Source organism: Melanaphis sacchari, unplaced genomic scaffold (assembly GCF_002803265.2).
Source record: "Melanaphis sacchari strain LSU unplaced genomic scaffold, SCAv2.0 Contig42_pilon_pilon, whole genome shotgun sequence".
Lineage (NCBI taxonomy): Eukaryota > Metazoa > Arthropoda > Insecta > Hemiptera > Aphididae > Melanaphis > Melanaphis sacchari.
The window spans coordinates 242,544-265,861 of NW_020271275.1; the positions used below are offsets into that span (position 1 = coordinate 242,544).

At 25.7% G+C, this 23,318-nt stretch overlaps 2 protein-coding genes across 2 annotated transcripts; both read left to right on the forward strand.

The window, feature by feature from the left end:
- The first annotated feature begins 3,046 nt into the window (after positions 1 to 3,046).
- LOC112597590 lies at positions 3,047 to 7,155 on the forward strand. The gene is made up of 4 exons (XM_025343701.1): positions 3,047 to 3,186; positions 4,382 to 4,578; positions 6,090 to 6,146; positions 6,318 to 7,155. The coding sequence occupies exons 1-4, from the start codon at positions 3,120 to 3,122 to the stop codon at positions 7,089 to 7,091; spliced, it is 1,095 nt and encodes a 364-aa protein (XP_025199486.1). The 5' UTR covers positions 3,047 to 3,119; the 3' UTR covers positions 7,092 to 7,155.
- A 3,976-nt stretch (positions 7,156 to 11,131) lies between these two features.
- LOC112597576 (twist-related protein-like) lies at positions 11,132 to 18,725 on the forward strand. Its single transcript, XM_025343686.1, has 3 exons — positions 11,132 to 11,739; positions 13,251 to 13,571; positions 18,444 to 18,725. The coding sequence occupies exons 1-3, from the start codon at positions 11,421 to 11,423 to the stop codon at positions 18,554 to 18,556; spliced, it is 753 nt and encodes a 250-aa protein (XP_025199471.1). The 5' UTR covers positions 11,132 to 11,420; the 3' UTR covers positions 18,557 to 18,725.
- Positions 18,726 to 23,318: the final 4,593 nt, after the last annotated feature.

Below are 23,318 nucleotides of genomic sequence, written 5' to 3' on the forward strand. Positions count from 1 at the left end.
CATTAGAACTCTATATGATAACTGAATGTCAACAAGAAAAGTTGCCCGAAAGAGGATACATAGAATGAGATAAAGCACATACTAATGGTGTTTATCTTTATCTTGCACATGGCGCTAATACCCACTTACATTACTGCGATATTATTTTAGTTGCTTTAAAATGGTGGAACCCATTATTTTTACTCCACAAAATATTTTTATTAATTTAATAAATATAACAAATAATAATCAAATAGTTTATTAGTTTATAATTATAATTAAAATAATATAACAAGTATTGAAACATGTTTTGTAGACTTTCTGATTTTGTCATATAAATGAAGTAATAGAAATTTAGTTGAAGAATAAATTGTTGTAAATTGAAAGTTAGAAGGTTTATGTTCATAATCAAAGTAGAAATAACAACTTAATTTTGTAAAATAATATTTATTAAAATATAAACATATATTTATATATTAATCATAGTTGAATAAAAGTGTGCATTGTATTTACCTGAGCTATATCTACTACTTTACTTTAGATTTGGCTTTACTTACTTTCCTAACTTAGCTTAATATTGTAGATTATACATTTAGTGAATATTAGTAGCTAAATATCAGAAAAACAAAATCTGCAATACATTTTGTGTTACGTTTCAAATGGCCAGAATTATTCTAAATAAATAAATATTTAAAAGATACTATGATGCACTTTGTAGATACTTTCTTATATTCACTAACCCTGGAGTTATATGATCTGTTGGTTAACTAATTAACTTAATAGATGGTATGACTGTATAGATTTTTCCTTGACAATCAAAACTATAATTACTAAAAAGATTATTACAGTTAAATAAACTATACAATATTCATTTAAATAAGAAACTCGTGTAAATATAAGATTTAAACTAAAGATTTATTAATTGTTAAAGACTACAAGCATAGCTATAAAAACAAATCTGTTCGTTAACAATGTTATATTAGTGATAAATAAGGCATAAATGTGATAGTGTAAGGAAATAAAGCATACAATGAAAATATATTAATTATAAATAAATCGTTATATAAAGTATTTAAATATGCACAATTTTCAATGACAAGAGTGCTGAAGTTGATATAAAGCATTAAACATGTTGTTATATATTATAACACACAAAAAGCAATGCACTGAACGAAGTACACCAGTTTTTTCCGTCAATAAAGATAATAATAATAATAATAATAATAATAAACCTGATTTTGTGAATCGTGTTTATAAGTTTTACATTACAGTTATATTCTTACACATCTTATGGGCCAAGGGGAGCCCAGGTCCCTCTGACCCCCCTTAAATCCGCCACTGAGCAGAGCGATACTCACTTACCTACCTTTTTGTTTTTATTATTGTCGTGTTTGATGTTATTGATATGTAGGCCAGACTACGATTAGTATTATTATTTTAGACAAAGATTCGTCAATCATTATGTTTTACAACTCTTTGATACACTCTCGACTAACACGTCGAACGGAAATTTGCTGTATGCTATTAAAGATATCTGTACATGTATTGACGTTTATAGACATATAATAAATTAATAATCTTGAATTTTTTTTAAATAATATTAATAATAATAATAATAATAATATAACATATCACAATTATTTTCATTAAAATAATTCAATACATAGTATTATTGTAATTATTATTAAGTTATGACTGAAGTTTATACTGGCCGTCCAAAAATGTACATGAATAATAATAATTATTATACATTAAATTACTTATTGAGTATTAATTATTGTAGACTATAGTCTATATATTTACTTATTTTATTTTAATGTATCGAATATTAAGTACTAAATACTTCAAATATAAGTATTGAGTATCTATAGTATAGTGGTTATACTTATTAATATGATATTTCCGATTACGGAGAATTTATTTATTACGAATTCTCTGGATTTCTTTTTGTTCATGACTATTATTATTTTGTTACAAAAGTATTATATTAAATTATATTAGACATATGATATTTAAATTGATATGAATACGATTACACAATAAGTAAAAACCATAGAGTAAGAATATAAAAACTAAACATTGTCTGTGATATCTATAATCTTTTTAATTATAATTATTGTTATTTATACTGCTGACACCTATCATGTTCTTGTGTTAATTGTTAATATAGTTTTAAATTTATCAAATTAAAATAAAATGTAATACTCAGGTTAAATATTTTATTATTTTTGGAAATGAAAATTGAACCGATTTACCAATTATTACTGATATATAGGTATACCTACTTCCGATTTGTATTAAACATTAAAATACAATAATTATTCTTATTGTTTATTTCAAAAGTTATTATTGTAGCTTACATAGTTGTACTTGACAGTTGTTGTAACATATGGTAACAGGTAACACTATTCGGATCTCTACTCTGCTCTCAGAGTTCCAAAAAGAACAAGCTGATATGAAAATAATGATTAAAAAACTCATATACATAGTAATATGCTAGGGTCTAAGACGCAAATTCAGAGTTCAATATAAAAAAAAAAATGTTCAAATTTCCAAAGATAAATAATGGAATTATATCGGTCACCATAGATTAAGGTACCAAGCAATCTAAAATGAAATATGGATTTCTTGTTCTATGGGTTGCATTGCCCGCATTGCCTTGTAAAACTATGTTTTATACTAAGTTAATATAATGATTATGTTATTATGTGAAATCTTTTATGAATTTTTGTCACGAAAAATGAGGTTCCGGAAAAATAATGGTTATGTTGTATAATTCGGTATTGTATAGGGATTTAAATATTTATTTTGTAATAGTTTTTCATAATTTACCACTTATAATAAATTAGCAAATACTTAAATGTTCCTATTATTAAACGGAAACGAAATGCACGCAATGTCATACAAATAAAAATAAAACATTTCAGTGTAGTTCACAATTGTGTCGAGATAATTATTTTAAACGAAAAATGTGCAAATGACAGACTTAGTTTAATTATCTATACCAATACTAATTATTAAAAAAACAAATTTTAAATAATATTTAAAAGTTTTCATATTTCTAACTGCTCAAATGTTCAAAACAGTTTTTAGTGATAATCTGGTTGATTATTCTTAAGTTAGTTTAATATAATAATAATATGAATAAAGCAATGCAATTATATATGCTAAAAACGATATGCTGTATACTGATTATCAACGTGACATGTAAGATTTTTTAATTATAGATGAAATTATTAAACTTCAATATTTTTTTTCTCAGAAATTAAAATAAATTAAATTAAAGACAAATTGAGTAACTATTGTATATGATTTTAAATGAATAGTATATTATGCATACTATTACTACTAGGGACTATTATTATTTGGATCATTCGTATCAAAAAAAGTATATGTATTAACTATTGAAATTAACAAAGTATAATTAAATTATAATTGCTAATTAAAAATGTATAATAAAAATTGTGCTTAAATACAATTTTATAATTTATATATATATAATGTAATATATTATGAATTATAGGTACATGAAATTTAGAAACATTTTATAAGTTACATTGAACAAAATTTCATACCATGCAATAAAGCAATATACATAATTGTATTATTATAATCTACTGTAATAGCATAATAATTATTGTGCTTAGAAATATATATAGGTACTTATAAACTATAACATTTTTTTATATCTATTTTCGCGTTTTAGAGTAGACAATTTACTTCAACTCGTAACTTTTAGGTTGATTTCTATTAGAAAATTTAAACTAGTTAATACTTTGGAAGGCTAAGTATATTTTTTAATATTTAGGGGAAAAAAATAAAAAAAGATGTAAATAGAAATATTAACGCAACACTAGTTTTGGACAAAATCGATTGTTTTTTTACAATAATATTTAAAAAGAAATAATCATAGAGACTTCAAACTTTCATAAAATATTAATTAGACATATTATAGGTGATTTAAAAATTATTTTAGCAAACCTGTTTTCACCATTTTAAAGTAAGTTTGATAAACGATATTTTTGGAAAAAATTACTTCATTCTGCTACCACCTACCAAATTAAAAATCAAAAACATAGTATAATAATTTAAATATACTTTAATATATCATAAAATATTTTTAGAGACAACAATTTATTTACTAGCTTACTTCGCTTAGAATAGGTTTTTCTAGTCTTTTCAAATAGGTAAACAATATGATTTAACATTCAATCGATTAGTTTAAGACATCTATTACAGTAATTTGTGATCTATTAAATTACGGATAGGTTTGTAGCCACGTATAAGGTGTACTCGATAACATTTATACAAAAGAACAAAGTTACCCGATTTTTTTAATAATTAAATTCTAAATAACAAATATTAAAATTTAATTTAATAAAAACTATGTTCTATAATTTAGTCTGTAGCAGTTGCTTTAAATCAATATGTAAAGCTCGTTGTTACTTCAAGCATAATGGATTCGACTTTGGTTATTGTGAAAATGGAATTTGCAAGTGTGCGCCACCGGTGATTTATGTTTTTGATGGCATCGGTCGCGATTTAAGCGACGAATATATAGACATTTCATTAAAAAATAACAATGTTATCCAAGAATTGGTAAATACAATTACGATTTTAATTTTGTGTATTTATATTACTTAAAACAGATATACAGTGTATTCACTATCCATGTTAATCTGTACAAAATTGAAACAATCTCAAAATAGTTAATCTAAAACCTATTTTATGATCGTGAGTTTTTTAAGTAGATACGTTGTCTTATATAATATTAAACATTTTAAAATAATAATTATTCAAGAAGAATAAATTAAATCCCTCAAAAACTCTATTGTAATACGTTACATTATTTTTGAGATTTTATAATAAATGATACGACTCTGACATTTAATACGAAAACACGTGGAGTCGTTTGACTTGTCAAAATAAATAATTTCTAGGAAAATAAGAATTGGGAATTCAATTTTCCATTAAAATGTATTAAGCAATTTATATTTAAAGTTATATACTCTTAAAAATTATATTATCGTCACACCCTAAGTAGGGCTTTGATTCAATTCACTAATTCACTAACACTCTAAATTTGTACGGAAAACATGAAAACACTGTAAATTATAATCTTATAATAGTAATTTTATTCAAAAAAATGTTATGTGCCCTATATTATACATTTTTAAAAGTTTAATCGTCCATTTATTAACTGATTTATCTTTTAATTTCGATTTTATATGATTATTAGTTTATATTTTTTAAATTAAAATTTTATTGTTTTCAATGAAATTCCATATTTTAATTTTTAAAACTAATAAGTAATCGCCTAGTATAATTTGTATAGTGATAATCTTACAAGGCTAAAAAATAAAATGTATATTTATTTCACTTATAATTCACAGTCGTGTATTTTTAAATTTGTTAAACAAATATTATAATACATTATTATTGTTACATTAACGTATGCGTTAATATACACGACAATGAACATATTGTAGAAATATTATTTAAGATAGTGCAAGAGATTCATATCTAAATAGTTGAAAATTAATGACGAAAAGCTTCAACATTTCAATTATCTAAGGTGAATATTTTACTGAATATAAAAAATAACTAAAATCACTAGAATATAATTGGTTTTTTTTTTGTTTAACGTATCTAATTTTGCCAAAATTTTAATTTCAAATGCTTATAAAATACAATTTGTAGCTACGTATTTTTGATATATTAATAATAATTAATAATTATAAGTTATATTGTTTAGAAAAATCTCTTATAAATATTCAGTTCAAATATCTCGTATCAACAGTTATTCTTTTTTAAATTTCAATAAAAAAATCAAATCAAAAACTGTTGTTTTGCTTATATCCAATAAACATACTTGATCTTCCAATATATCAACTTTACGACTGGAAACCACATTTAAAGTTGAAGTTTAAATGATAAAAATAAAGAATATATTTTATTATAAACCCAATTTTCCATTGTATTCCCTACTTTGCTTAGAATTTAAAATAGTGCCTAGTGGAATTTGTTCTTACTTTTGAAGTTTAATAGTTGTTATAATATTAAAAATATTAAAATGTTGCTATAATTTTTGTACATTTATTTGTTAATAGAAACAAACATCAAGACCTTCAAAATTGTATACTTCAGATGAAAATAAGAAATATATGGTAACTACCTACTCATTCTTTGGAAAAAATATTTAAGTAGATATAACGATTGATTGAATTATAGAATTTGATAAATATATTAAGTTTTATTTAAAAACAATATAATATTTCAAACAAATTTAAGTCTTTAAAATATTTTTGTTAAAAATCATTAATATTTTATTTATTTAGATTTGGAGAAAAATTGTTGAAATAATTATTGAAAAATATCCGTTTATTAAAGAAGAAAATCTCAAGGATCTAAAAGCAAAAATCTTTAACAATTTGTCAGACTTAAATAACTTTTATTTAAGTCTTCAGAATACATTAGTAATAGCGTTAAATGAAATGAAAGAAAAAATTCCAAATTCATCTAAAGAATCTAATGATCTTTTAAATCTTATATTGCAACATCAAAAGAAAAACGGTGCTGACAACTTAAAACTTAAATATGTCACTATAATTAACGAAGATCCAAATTTACCATTGCTACAAGGTACTAAACTATCAGCGACAGCTCAGACAGAAAACACATTAACTAAAGCTTCACCTCGAAATTTTAAATCTAATAAATGTGGTGTTGCTAGAAAAACACCAAGTGCTAATCTTAATGAACAACAAAATATTAATTTAAACAGTAATCAATTACAACCAAAACCTAATACTAAACAAACGGCATACAAAATGGATAAGACAAAAGACCAAATATTCGTTGAACTATCATCTGAAACTGTTGAATATTATGATAGTTACGAACAATCTGATAAAGAAATTAAAAAAGACAACTCTAAAAAATCTCAAACTTCAAATAATGATAAAATTGACAAAAAGCTCCCTACTGTCAAAAAAGAAAATATTGATAATAATCAATCTTATGAATCGCAATCGGGATCTGAATCATATGAGTCGTTCGAAGAAGAAACCCCTGCAAAGGCTAATGTTGCTCTAGGTACCTCAAATAAATGAATAAATGTTGTCTACACGTTAAACTATAAAAACAGATAAAATAACTTTTAAATTAAAACTTTTATTGTTGCTTTTAATAAAAATTAATGTCTTATACAATAAACATGTAACAATTACATAATAATTTATGTCTAATATTATAAATTTATATTTTATTTTACATTATTTTTTTTATTAAGAATAACTTAAGAATAACACCAAACATTCTTTCATTCTTTTTCCAGTTGGTTTGAAGGTCAGTTTTAGGGTTATTTTTGACCCGAACAATGTTTCTTAGAATTTGAAAGGAAATGAGAAAGAGAGAGGTAGTAAGACGGAGATCGAGAAAGATGCACTTATGCGTTCATATTTTATTATAATACAAATATGCCGAGTATAATATAAAAACATAACATGTTTTATGTTTGACCCTCTGCACGGGGGTTCCCTTTGTAATTTGAAAATCATTTTAACCATATCCTACAAGGGGTTCGAAAATGTGTGTCATTGGATAAATTATACTCAACAGAAATAGTTATAATACCTACTTGAAGTACAGGACAGGTATGAAGGTAAAGATGGCTGACAAAATTACTCTGATTGGCCCACCTGATTTGTACCTGTACACCTTTAAAGGTAAGAATTAAATACATTTATTCGCCATTCATGAAACTATCGGATGTTTTGTCAATATTTAATATAGTAATATGTATTTTAATCGGACATTAAATATTTTTTAATTATAATACCAATATTTTAAATATAAAATAACCTTGATTTTACAAATAAATATTTTATAAAATATTTTTCATATTACTATGAATTAAAATTAATAATGTATGCATTATATACTAATATTTAGTATTATTATTATTTATTTATTGATGAATCATATACTGTATTGTTTATATTAATTTAAAATTTATGTACGTATATACTTTAATACTTTATTATACTGTTTTTTGAGGCCCTCTTTAATAAATAATGCATAATAAACTAACATTTTTTTTTTTTTTTAAGAATATTAGTACAAGTTCTTATAGATTTTTTAACCATAAATTAAAAATTATAGGTATAATAGGTACATAATTGTAATATGTTAAACTTACTTATTACTTAAATTAGTTAAACTATAATATAGTATAATAATATATACTAATTATGTAGTTATAAAAACAAAATAGGTGTATAATAATAATAATAAATAATGAAAAAACTAAATTTAATTTAATTTATAGAAATTAAATAAATAAATTAATAAATTTTTATTTTTTATTTTTTTATTTAACATTTATTAAATTCATGATTTTAATATAGCACGATGATTCGCATACATTGTATACACTTTTATATAGTATTAAAATATTAATAACTCCATAACACAGGCACTATTTAAACTAAATATATTATAATATCATCTAATTATCTAGCCATATGCAAAATAAAAATAAAATCTTTTTATTTATCAAATTTTTTATATATTTAATTTTTTTAATCATAATGCATTTATGATGATTAAAATTGGTACTTATAAATCATATAATATATTAAATACAAATAAATATACATAATTTTAAAAAACTCAAGGTATTTTCTTAATTTTTTCGATAACTACGTCATATTATATACATTTTTAAATCATTCATAAAATAAATAAATTTAAGACTATTTAATGTTTTGGTGAGAAGCCAAAAAAACGTAGAACAATAATATTTTTTTTGTACATACAGAAATTTACTTACTAAATAATAGTAATCTTTTCTTATTCATACAGTGGGGCGAATGAACGATATGTATGTATTATTATGATACAATAACCAATGAATTATAATAATTTTCTAATTAAATCATCAAATGTCTATCAATTGTCTCATTATATGAAAAATCATGTATTATTTTAGTATTCTATTTAATATATCTATTCAGGTATTCCATGTACGTGGACATGTATATATATTATATATGTTATACGGTTAAGCTTGATTGAGATTTTTTTTTTTTATTTGCATAGAAATAAACAATGTTGTGAATTTTCTGCTTAGTAATATTGTTACTATGTTTTGTATATCTTACCTATTAAGTGTAAATGCTAAATATTAGACTTGAGGTAGAATTAAGTACTATAATAATTAAAAAATTTTCTGTATGATATCATAAATATTATAATTTATAAATATGTATATTAGGAGATAAATTTCTAGAATACTTAATATCGCATACAAAATTATTTATCGACAAATTGATTACTATATAATTTAATGACATGGTAATGACACAATGCAAGTAGATTTTCTATGCCTAAATATTAAAGTTAAGTTGAATCAATACATATACAATACGTAAAGAAATTTTGTGTAAATCTTAAATTAATATAGATATAAAATAAGTTGTATGATCATGATTGCTTTCGCTCTGTTCAACTGACTTCAGTCTACCAATGAATAATTACTTTAATTTAAATACTTCATAACCTTTTAGAAACCAAGATAAAGGAATCATAGAGACGCTCATCATAATAATTAGCAAGAAAAATAGAACACCTTCCATAAAAACCTTAAAAACCAACAAACAATAACAACAAAGAGTTGGAGTAGGTACCTATATAGTGAGTAAGCTTACTTGTTATTCTCATTCTTTTTATAGACATCGACATTTTTGCGAGGGCACCCATTAATCCCCCTTCCCTCAGCTAGTCGCGCCTACAAATAACAAGTGATACATATTATAGGACATATAGCTAAATAGCTTCTATATAATTTTAATGAACAAACATTTTTGTTATTTTCATCTATAGGATTAAAGTATGAGAGTGTAAAAATCAATAAAATCTATTGTTATTTTACTCTAATTACAGGTGTAATCACAAATCGTCCAAGTCTAAGATTGCAGCATGATTACACATATGGTATTATTCCTGCTGTCAAGAGCGGGTTTTCTATAGCATGAAGATAAGGCACGAGATTTAAAATATAAGATCGTTTGATATCTTTGTACATTATACGTATTATGTATATAATATATATACAATTTATATATTAAAAACTTTTATAACTACAAAACGATGATAATTAACTAGATCAGGATTCAAGAACTAGCATTACAATAGCGAAACTTTATTACATTTTCTTCGCAGTCATTTCTGCAAACAAATACTTTTCTTAATTCGCTACTTCACCCTTTTGTTAACCGGTGTTTTTGGACTATACATTTTTAATTTTAAGTTTTCTATAGCAATAGCTGCGCGTATGTAACTGTATAATATTATCTTAAAATATATGTTTCTTGAAATTATTTCGGGTGAAGCCGATGGTAATTCGGCATCTCCGTGGATAGATATATGTATGCAGTATAACTATTATAGTGTTGTTGCACACGAAGAACGACCTGCTGCAGCAAACGAAACGCGAGTCCGATTTAGGAACCAATTGGTTTAAATACAGTGTAAACCGGTGCAGTAGTGGCGGCGTCGCTCGACAACGAAAAGGAAGTTGTCTCGGGCTATATAATATTATATAATGTATAGTATATAACGTCGTCATCGAAATGGCGGCGCGGCAGGGGTGTGCGCACAAACTCACACGCACACGTTATATACATATGTGTGTGTGTTTGTGTATGTATATATATATATATATATATTATATACACATACACACGTGCGTGCCCCTAAGGGTAGCGGCGGCATTCAGACAAGATACGAGAAGCCGGGTGTCTCGATCGTCGGCCATCAATCACGGCCGTAGTCCGAGAGAGGCTCCTCCCGCGCGCGCAGATGTATATGTACGCCGGCGTGCTGCTGTGTGCAGTGTATATACATAGGTCGGCATTACAATATACGTACACACACACACGCGCGCAAACTCACACACACACACACACGATGGTAAATAATATAATATATTTTTCACGGAGTGGGGGGTATTAACTATATATATATAATATACGAACAGTCCAAGTCTTACCCTGCGGGACGCTCCCCCACCCCGCTCCGTTCAGTTCTTAATTTAGAGCACGTTCAAGGACCCGCCCGCCATATCTTTCTCTCGGTCGGGATCTCATAGCTATAATATAGTCGTCGTCGTCGTCGTCGTCGTCGTTGACTGCTGCAGTCCCTTCGGGAGTTTACATAATATCATACATGTCATATACGTACGTTGTCCTCCGGACGCTGCACACATCATCACCGATGTCGATGTCCCGCGCGTTTTAACACGTCTATTTAATATAATACCAAACTGTAATTTTGATCTTCGTCGATATCATTCCGATCGTAGTTGTACCTACCTGTATAGATTGCACACGAGAGTCGATCACCGCGGTGTAGTAGGTATATAAACGCAGGTCGTCAAAATGATGATGGACTCGGACTCAGCATACAAACCCAACGGCGATTACCTCATGTCACCGTACAGCTGGCACACGCCGCAAGATTTGCAGCAGTTCACCAATGCGCCTATCGTGTACCCATATGGCGACTACGGATCTGTGGTGGTCAAGTCTGAGTATGACGATGATGTTTGCGGGGTTGGAGGCGGCGGTGGAGTCGGAATCGGTGGAGACCTTAGCTGCGGTGGTGGTGGAGACGGCTGTGGCGATGTCGGAGTCAGTGGCGGCGGTGGTAGCAGCAGTTCACCCGGCCTGGAACATGACACGGTGGAACCGAAAAAAGGTTTATATACTTTTGCATATACAATATAATATCAACAATAATATATGAGTATCTCTATTGTGGTTTTATGGTGTATATATATATATATATATATATATATAATGTAGGTACGATATTTTGAAATTTTATACCGACGTCAAAACTGACTGCATGTTTCCGATCAATTTTATCGTAAAAATTCTCAAAATTACCAACGCAATAATAATACTAATTTCCACAAAATATTAATTAAAAAATTATATAGTCCCTTTAAATTATTTTGCCAAATCGATAACTATTTAAATAACCTATGTTATTATTATATAGTTTTAAATGTTTAGAAATTATATAAAATATATAAAAAAACATTCTTTTTATATCTACAAATATTTAAGATATGTATACATTGTTCTTGCATGGTGCTTTATTTTTTTGTAAAATCACGTAATAAATAAACTGCAGTCTAGATCCCATAGTCCCATCATCCCTTATTCTCATTTAAATTTGCCATAAATAGTTTACAACTGTCAAATATCCATGCATATATATTATTAAAATCATAAAGCTATTATTGATAGGTAATGTAATTATAATACTTATATAGTGAAATAATCAAAACAAAGCATAAATTCTAAACATAAACACTAACTATATGCTGTAATTTATTAATTATTTCCGATTTCAGTTATATACATATAGATAATATTATATAATTAAAGAATATTAATCCATTAAAAGACAAAAATTGTCTAAATCAAAACATGATACCTAATTGTAATTATTAAAATGAGCTTTATTATATAACTGTATAATAACTACATGTGTAAAAATTAAGTTGGCATCAACACAATGCTGCACATGCATGAAAATAAACAATGCATTACAAGTGTGTTTGAATATTTACAAAAACATATATTTTGTATAATATATGATTAAAGCACCAAATATAATTATACTCACAAAACAATCATTTATAAAAAAGTGACAATTTAAAACTAAATTACTGGAAAATAATACATATTATTAAGTTCATAATGGTTATAAACAAATGTTATGTCTTGCTTTATAATTTTTTTTTTTTTTAATGGATTAACATTTATTACTCTTAACGTGTATAAAAAAAATGTTGTTATAAAAATTAAAATCAAAAATAGTTCTACTTTATAAATAAAACTTTTCTTACGAATATTCATTAACAATATATCCTCTGCTATAAGTAATAAGTTTAAAGTTTAAAACGACTTTAACCTTAAATAGTTAAGTCCAAAATTATTGTAATATAGTAATGAAAACATTTTCTCGAAACTTCTGCGTGAGTTATAATATTGTAATCATCTATAACTGATAAATTGCACAGGTAATAAAAAAACATGTTAAAAAATACGGCGACAGCGCATTATTATAATTTATATAGAAATGATATATATATATACCTTCTCAACATTTTCACCACACTATTGTTACATGGCTGTAAACTTTACAAATACGATGTTGAGTAGTACATATATGACTAAAAATATTTCATATCGTAGGAAAAAAACGATCGTCCAGATCAAAAGAAATTCAAACACCATTGAAATCGAGGAGACGATCTCCACAGACCCCCGAAGAGATGCAAAGCCAGCGGGTGATGGCCAATGTACGGGAACGACAGCGGACACAGAGTTTGAACGAGGCGTTCGCGTCTCTCCGGAAGATTATACCCACGCTCCCTTCTGACAAACTATCGAAAATCCAAACATTGAAGTTAGCCACGCGGTACATTGACTTCCTATACCAGGTACTGCACAAGGCCAACACGGAAGAAGTGCCCATGGTGGGACATGTTGATTCAGATTCACAACACTCCATTGGTAAGTGTTTTATTATTTTAAATAAGACTATAAATGATATATATTTACTACCTAGTATCGTGAGAAAAGGATGCATTTGAGAGTATATCGCCTAAGAGACTTTAAGGAGTGTGAAGTTCATAACTGCTGTGATCTCTATAAATAGTTGTACGATATGTAATATGTATGTATGATTGCAGTTATAAAAGATAAGATGTATTCAAAGTAAATTATATATATTTATTAAATTTTACTGATATATGTATACTATTCTTGTGAAAACAAAAATCACATAATTTTTCAACGATAATATATATTAAAAAATAAAAACCACAGAATGATATTATTTCATATATTATTTACATATTACTAAAGCCCGGAACTTGATGAACTACAAATTTTTAAAACGTGCATTAGAAAAAAGTATTAAAATGACTTAAAAAATTACCATAAAAATACCAAAAAATAACCAAACATTTTCAAAAATTACATTTTTTAATAATAAATCATCAAAAATTCATCATTTTTAAATTATTAATTTATTATTTTATTCATCTAAATTTAAACTAATATATTTTTTTGACAGACTACAAGGTCTAAATTAAATTTAAAACGGAAGTAAGAAATAATGTTAGTAATACAAAATAATTACAAAAAATAAATCGATATTTTTAGAAAAATAACTGAAGGATTGAGCTATAAAATATGTTAGTTTTTTCAAATATTTAGTTTTGTCAAAATAATATTAAATAAAAATGTAAAAACTGCAAATATTTCTACAAAAATGCATCGAAATAAGTAAAAAATTACCGTACAGCCAAAAATTACCGAAAAATGCAAGATAAAAATGGTTCCAATAAATTTTAAATAACATAAGTTACATTTTTGTAAAGATAAGCCTCGTATAAACACATTAGAAAAAAGATGTAAATGCATCAAATTCCTGGCCCTACACATTACAAATGGAAAAATTAGTTTTGGATGCTTATAATTATGAATAATGATATAAGCCAGAACAAATGTACCTAATTTATTAGTAATTAATAATTAATATACCGGCTCTTGTTAGCATATCCCAATTTTTTAAATATTTTTACAGAAGCGAGTAGTTTATTAACTGTCTCGGATATAAAATAAGAAAACACTATAATTTCGTATACTCGTACGTAATAAAAAATATATTTGGCGAAGATTAAATTAGTGGTTTTATGCCTAAATAATATGAAACTCTGAAACTATACATATATTCACAATAGTAAGATGCTATAATTATAAATGCTTAAATATTTAATTAAGTTAATATTTTGAAACTTAACATTTTTGAATATTTATCATCCAAGAATAAAAAAAAATATTACATTTGCTTACTGCTGAATGTTTACGCAACAAAAATAATTACAAATTAAAGTTAATAATTCAAAAAAATTAAATGATCTTCATAACAAGTATATTATTAAGATTATTTTGCAATTTATTCATTACTCATCTAATATTATTGAGACATAAAACAAATTTTTAATGTAACTAAATAATTATAAAATATGATTTATTAATATTATTTTTGTTATATCATGATTAAGCTCAAGAGAAAATTTATAAGATGAATTTTCTTATTGACATATTGTTATTCGTTTCATATAAGCATTATTTATTGTAAATATAATATAATATATAAATATTTAACATAATATATACAACATCACACGTCGGTAGTATTGCTTTTGAATGTTCCTATCGAATTTTTTTTTTTTTTTGTTTATTCAATCTGTTACAAAAATAAGCTATCGAAAATTCATATTTTAAATAGAAACATTTCTATTATTATTATTATTTTCATGATTTTACGGATGTAATTTGTCACTCAAGTCTTCAATAATACCACAATAATATATGTTTGGGTATTCTCTTAGTCAAACTCTTAGGTAATTACGCTACGAGTCTAATCCGCGAGGGCACATTCAAGTCAATATATGCATGGGTATAGTTGTTATTCAATAGGATTATCTGTTTCGACGACGTCCCTTTACTGTCACAGTCGATTTCCAAAATAATAATAAATAATGAAAAAAATTACAGCATGCGGTCCATTATTGTGAAACAAGAAAAAAGTCACGTTTGACACGATTTAGGGTTTTACGAGGAGTATATAGTATTCTGAAAGAGGTAGACTAAAATAATATCTTCGTGTTTTTCAATTTATGTATATAAAACGTTGATGATATAACATAATATAACAATAATAAGATATAACACGATAACTTCTACTTTTGTTAAAGTAATTTTTTCTTATCGTTTATATTTGAAAGAAAAATATACAACTGTATATTAAAACTATTCTAATAAACTTTACTTTTACCCAATTTTTTATATTCCCACGCTCCTACCAATTATTTAGCCAATGAGCCGTTTAGGTGATTAGTGTAATAATATCGAACGCGAATACTAATCTATTTTTCATCATTTAACCTTATTTTATAAATTTTGTTTATATTCTAATAATTTTGATAGATTTTTTTTTGTTTTTGCCATGTAATTTCGTGCGAACTTATATATCTATTTTGTATTTTTTTAAATTATATGCATAGGTATGTACCTAATCTCTTTACAAAGGGCATTGCCATCTTAAATTAATAAAATACAATATAAATAAATTTGAATATAGAGTTAAACTATCGTGCACTTATACCAATGTGTAGAAATAAGGTATATCACACTTATATATAATATATATACAATATGAAAAATAATATTTTATCATTTTAAGTCAGAGATGGATAACTGGCGACCCACGGACCGCATCCGGCGCGCTTACCATTTTTAACTGGCCATGCTACATTTCAAATTACTTTATAAAAATATTAAATGTTAGGATTTTTCTGTATTTTATTTTATTTTATTTTACTTATAAAATCGGTATAATGTTTATTGTAAAACATAGATATAAACTCTTATCTAGTATTGGACTATAAAATATCTTAATATTATATTATTTATTATACAAGCATAGTTAACATAGCTAATAGATTATCAATTTAGTCGTATCCATCGTGTTATGCTGGCCGATTGCTTTGGTTTTATTATTTTCGCGTTTAAAATATAGTGTTTCAAAAATATCTGTTAAAAAACGTAAAATTGACATGCTAGATTTTCATTTTCAAAAAATTGACTCTCTAGTAACATTGAATTGCCCATCCCTGTTATAAGTATAACGAATTATAACTAATACCTACACAAAAAATATTTATAATTTAAAATTAATACAATGCATAAATAAACTTAAATCTCTGGCAATAATCTGAAATTTATTTTCACTGATAAACATACTAATGCGTTTAAATGTTGTTTGTTTATAGTAAGTGTAACCAACAGAATAAAGTAAACAGTTTATGCATCCAGTGTAAAAGAAGTTTCGATAGGTACTTATATATTACGAGCTATGAAAATAATATTTATTTGAAAAATGCCAATAAAATTATGAGTCAGAACTGTAAATTATAATAAGATAAAAATATATTTTTTAAATATTCTTGCTCTTCTTTTGTACATATTTTAATCATTTGAATCATTATGATGTAGGTATAACGTTTGTTTATATAATCTATTATATATAGATACTAATAAAATTAAAATTAAATATATCATATGATTTTTTAATTATAGCGATTAGGTAAAATATATTTGTAATAATGTATATTATAATTAAAATGATAAGAGGTGAAATAAAAAGATCCATAATAGAATGAGATGTCATGTTTAAAGTACCGAAAATAGTATAGTTAAGAGTTTTTACTTAAGACAGAACTCGTGAACTATAAAAATAAAAAAGCCACGTAGTCCACCGAAGCAACGATGGTTAGATATAGCAAGTAGTAAGAAAAAATGAAATGAAACTAAGATTAAAGTGGAATTGGGACTTAAATTTAGTACATTTCAGCTTTACAGGGATGAATGAAAGAAATTATAATATTGATAGCAAAGGTTGAGTTAGTCGCCTAGATGGTCAGTAATGTTAAAAAAAATAATTAATAATAATTAATCAGTAGCATTAATTATAATTATTAAGAAATGTTTATAATTTTTGAAATTGTAATACATTAATATTTGTAGAATATACTTAAATTGGCAAAACAAAATTTTAAGACACTCGGTTTACATTAAAAAGGGCGTCCCCGTCATCTTTTATAAGTTATTAATCCGTTAAACCTACCCTCCCAACCCTACCGTAAAATATATGTCCTTTCGTCATAAAAAATAATATTTATCTATTTTATAAATTATATAAGAACAAAGTTAATTTTGAAATAAACATTTATATTATATTATTTTTGAAAACGTATAATTTAAGAAAATCAATACCATTCAATAATATTAATTAAGTAATACGTTAGTAATATAAACTTAATGATTTAGCCTTTTACAATAATATTCAAAAACAACGATCATTAGTATACAACAGTGCTAACTGAAACACTAAATATATATATGTGTGTGTGTGTGTGTATGTATGTATGTATTAATAATAATTTATAGAACCTTGTTTATCGGCCAGCTGTATGGTAAATATACTTTTTAATAAATCACTATAATCATTATTGATAAAATAATCAATAATAGATACGATATCTGGTGTTTTAAAAAAAATTCTTAAAGAATAAGAATATACCATCTTCCAGTATACCCTAACTTGTATATCGAACATTGTTTGTTGATAATTATAATTAAAGTTAATATAAATATATTAAAACACAAGTTTAAAAGAAGTATTCAAATAGATATAAGATCACAGCTAAATGCGTATCAAATTAAAATGCAATACATTCTTAATGCGTTTTAAGTGTTTAAATTTTTATTTTTACTCATTTATTGATGTTATTATTAAATTTGCTTTTCTAGAACAAGGATCTTCCGGTACTGGATCTTGCACTTACGTTGCTCATGAGCAATTGAGTTATGCGTTTAGTGTGTGGAGAATGGAAGGCGAATGGAACAACGTCAATCAAGAATAAAAATTTTAACATTTATGTTAGCATACGGGATGGTGGTGTTTGGACATCGAAAAGTATTTATATATGCAACTAAATATTTCCTCTTGCAATTTTGCATATACATATATATATGTACCTATTTAGTATATGTTATGTATATTAAATTCAAAACTATGTTTAGTTTTTATACTTTTTAAACGTTAAGATATTTTTTTATCGATTTTTATTTTTATTATTATTTTTTTGTACAAAAAGTCACCAGTGTATAAATATATTTTTTATTAAGTTTATTTTTTCTATACGTGTGTGGACAATTTTTTTCTCGATTACTGCAAAACCTCGTCCGCTACTGTGGTTGGGTGGGAAGAGGCCGTTCACATGCCTTCAGATTAGTAATAGTGTCTAAAAATACATTCGCGTCTCACCATTCCTGGGGGCAGATCAATCGATTGCATTTCGCGTGTGTTTATCGCGTAGACGAAAATCCGAAAAAAGGAGGGGACAAAATATTAAACCGGACGTGACCGATGATGTTGACTTCCTGTGGGCCTTTTATGATTCTGAAAAGCGCTAAATTTATCAACACCATCCAGCCATTTCTTACAAAATAAAACTTCTGCCAATGAATAAAAATTATGGTTGAAAAAACAATAATGCGTCGATTGGCAAAAGAGGGGAAAATAATTTTATTTAAATTACGTATAAAAATAAATATGTAACATAGCAGCGTTCAAAATTTGATTCTATTAAACGGCGTCAATGTATAATACTAATAAGACAACAAATTAAACAAATAATGATATAACAGTGATGTGGTATACTTAGTATTTTATAATAATTTCGGCGGTTATATATTAGAATTTTCTACTCAATGAAATTTAGAATAATTCATTTGTCATATTTTTTATAGAATATTTAATGATACAATTTTTGTCAAAAATGATACAAAACGATTTTTATGCGTGATGATTGCATATTATATATTTATGTACATTGGAAATTTTCTTTATTTTCTCTTTTTTAACTTTCAAATATGAATAATATTCAGATTGATTCATGCTCGTCTTCATTTTTCATTTTAGTAATAAATTTATTCAAATTTTTATCTATGATATTTTTGAATACTCAAAAAACCATATTTTTAAATCTTACGTCGTTTAATGAATATCCTATTGGCGATACATGCTTTTTTTAAATTGAAACTAACTTTTTTTTTACTGTCAATTATCAAGCAGATAATTATTTTTAAGATGTAGATGTTAATCTACATATATCTAAATTTAAATGCCTAATAATTCAAATAAATAGTTTCGAAATTAATAAAATGTATATGCCAGATACTAAGTATAATAATCCTTAAAAATGTTTACTGAACCAAACTATAAATAATATAAATGCTTACTTAATATTTAATCTAATACTTATTATTCTCAAACATTTTTATAAAATGTTAACATACATTAAATAATATTAATTAGTAGTGATGGGCAACGATATCGATAATTCGATACGATATCGATATCGTGACAAATTATCGACATCGATATTATTTTGTATTGTACGATATATCGTTATATCGAAAATAATATTTTTCAAGAAAAATACATGGTATTTACTATTTAGTATTTACTATTTGTAGGTTTTAAGCTATAATAAATAATAATAGGTGTCAGCTGATAACGTTTGGTGTACACTACGCGTGTTCCAGTGAAATGTCAATTATTGTACACTATTAATAATCCATTATAATGTTATCTAAAAAGGAAACAGGTTTTTTTTATATTGCCAACAATGTTATAACTTTTATTGAATATTATATTTAGCTGGCTTTTAAGAGGAATACGGTATAGTACCACACTACCACTGGATATTCCATAATTCACAGTGTAATTTGTGTCGTCGGTGTGATGTAAACGTCCGTTATTTTTCGAACATTTCTAACATTGTATAGTGATTACTGATTAATAATCAAATTATTACGAAAAGTTTTTTTTTTAATTGTTTAGGTAAACATAAAATTATATTTTCGATACGATATCGATATCGTACAAACAACGATATCGCGATAAAATATCGGAAAAATCTGAACGATATCGATACACAAAATTATATCGTTGCCCAACACTATTAATTAGTAGGTAATTAAATAACTCAAAAACTATACCAATTCAAATCTTGATTTTGATATAAAATATTTTCAACAAAAATTATCCTCTTAAGAAGTTTACAGAAATAAAAGGTGAATCTCTAAAATTCTTAATTAAAAAAATAAATTGGTATTGTTATAACCCACAGGACAATGTTTTACAAAATCTTATATCTGACTATAAATTCACTAAGAAGGTATACTGAAACATTAATTATTAAATGATAAGTCGTGAAGTCAGCATACTATATAAGTTATTCTTTATACATAATACAGTATATTTCCTGTTAAAGTACTTAATAGAAAATTTGTAGTCGGGAAGTGATTTTTTTTTAAACGCGTATTTTACACTGTTATTGTTTTGAAATCGGATATTAACGATAGTGTTCCTAATTATCCATATAAGACACAAAAAACCTCACAAAAACTTCTGTATATACATCGCACTATATATAGACATACAAAATCGATTATGATTTATGACTTGGTGTAGACATATAAATGTATATAATAATAAATACGTGTGCAGCAATGACAATATATTATGGACTTATTATTTACCATAGTGAGTTAATTAAAGCGGTGACGGACCGAATATAAAGGGAAGATAATATTGAAAGATCATTAAAAACAATGTCTGTCCCGTGTGTGCAGCCAGCGCAATCGTTAAACGTATTTAATGAGCTGAAAACGAACCAAAATTTATGTGCGCCCCCGTCACAACTCAACTGTAGTAGCGGCGTTTTTAATATTCTTATTCCACCATGTATTCGTGTATATAAGATATAACGTACATATCATATTATATAGGTATATAATACCATATACATTGTGATATAGTGTGCATAGTTCACAGCCACGGTCGTACCTACATCACTTGTATAGAACACAACAGACGATATTCCGCAGCCACCACACTGGCATTTGGTTCTAATTAGACACCGGGGCAAATCTATATCCCGGTCCTACAACAGTATGCTTTACACGGTCGGATTGTAAATTGTGATCTCTGTGACCTTTATTATAATATAAATTCACCGCTGAATATATAGTATAACAAGTACAATATTTTAATAATATATAACATAATATTTTATGTGGGGTAATCGATTTAACGTAAAACTCGTGAGTTATATTATTTCAGAAAACTTCATAATAAATCTGTGCATTAACTTGTTAAAAAATTAATTTAACTTTCTATTATATTAACTTAACTTAATTTAATTGATTTAAAAAAAAATGTACTTGTACAGTTTTAGAAAATAATAAAATAATTGAAAATATTTCTTTTAAATAATTTTAAGTCATTACAAAACAATATTTTTTTTTTAAAAGAAAAACAAGTCGTTATGAAATTTTTTTCAAAAAACTATGGTAAAAATAATTGAAATTTACTTTCTTCTTAATAATTATAGTCAAGCTAATAGTAAATTATATTCTTGTTAAAAAAATCATTTTTTTTTAAGGTTTAAAATTATTGAAAAAAAAAAATTACAAATTTTGAAATAATAAAAGGATCAGCTGCTAGAATATATTATACATATTTATGAATGAAGATTTGCCATTATCAATAAAAAGGTTTAAAAATTCCCCAGAATCCACATCAGGAAAATATCGAAAAATTCTGTCTAATAAATTATTATTTATTAATCCTAATAATATATTATTAACTAATCGCATATCAGTTAGACATTCAAATGTTTCAAACATTTTTTCCAAAAATCAATATTTTAATATTTCTATTCAATATGAAAGGACAAATTGAGGTAAGCTTGGTAAATCAACCTGTATATATAGATATGGAAAATAGCTAAATATGGGTATAGGTGCAGAGATTTAGAAAGAAGAAGCAAAAAAGTGAATAAAAATAGGTTATATGGTATGTGTCTACCGAATTCATCCCATGATGACATGCCTGAAAAAATATGAACCACGATTGAGATAATTCATTATATACGGCACAATAATTTCAAGTGTTTAAACCATATAGACTAGTGTCAAGTTACGCATTTGAAATTTTTTTACGCTTTAATTAAATTATTTTAGGAAATATAATATATAATACATACATTTATCATTCATTTATTTTTTTATAATTTAATTTATAACAAAAATATTTTGATGACATTTTATTTTAAGTAGATAGGTAGATAATACAGGGTAGCCAACCCAAATGATCTTGCGAGCCACTTTGGAAATATATTACGACCCCGCGGGCCACATATTTTTTTTATTTTTTATTAAAATTGGTTAGGTAATTGTGTTCAGCGGGGCGCATATAAAATTATATTAATATTAATACAAATAAATACAAAATTTATTAACAAAGATAATATAGTGATAGTTTTAATTAATTTATTTCACTATTTATTATTTAATGATGTTTGATAAATCTCACGAGTTGCAAAACTTACCAAGGTGGGCCGCATGCGGCCCGCGGGTTGCGGGTTAGCCATCCCTGAGATAACAGAACCTAGATATGTAGAAAATGTTATGTACTAAACGAAACAAAAATAAAATATAATTATTTATATTTTAGCTATAGGCAACTAATTATTTAATATTTCAAACAAACTTTAAAATTATTTTATAATAAATATCGAAAACGATGATTTGACGTCGAGTAAACCGCAACAT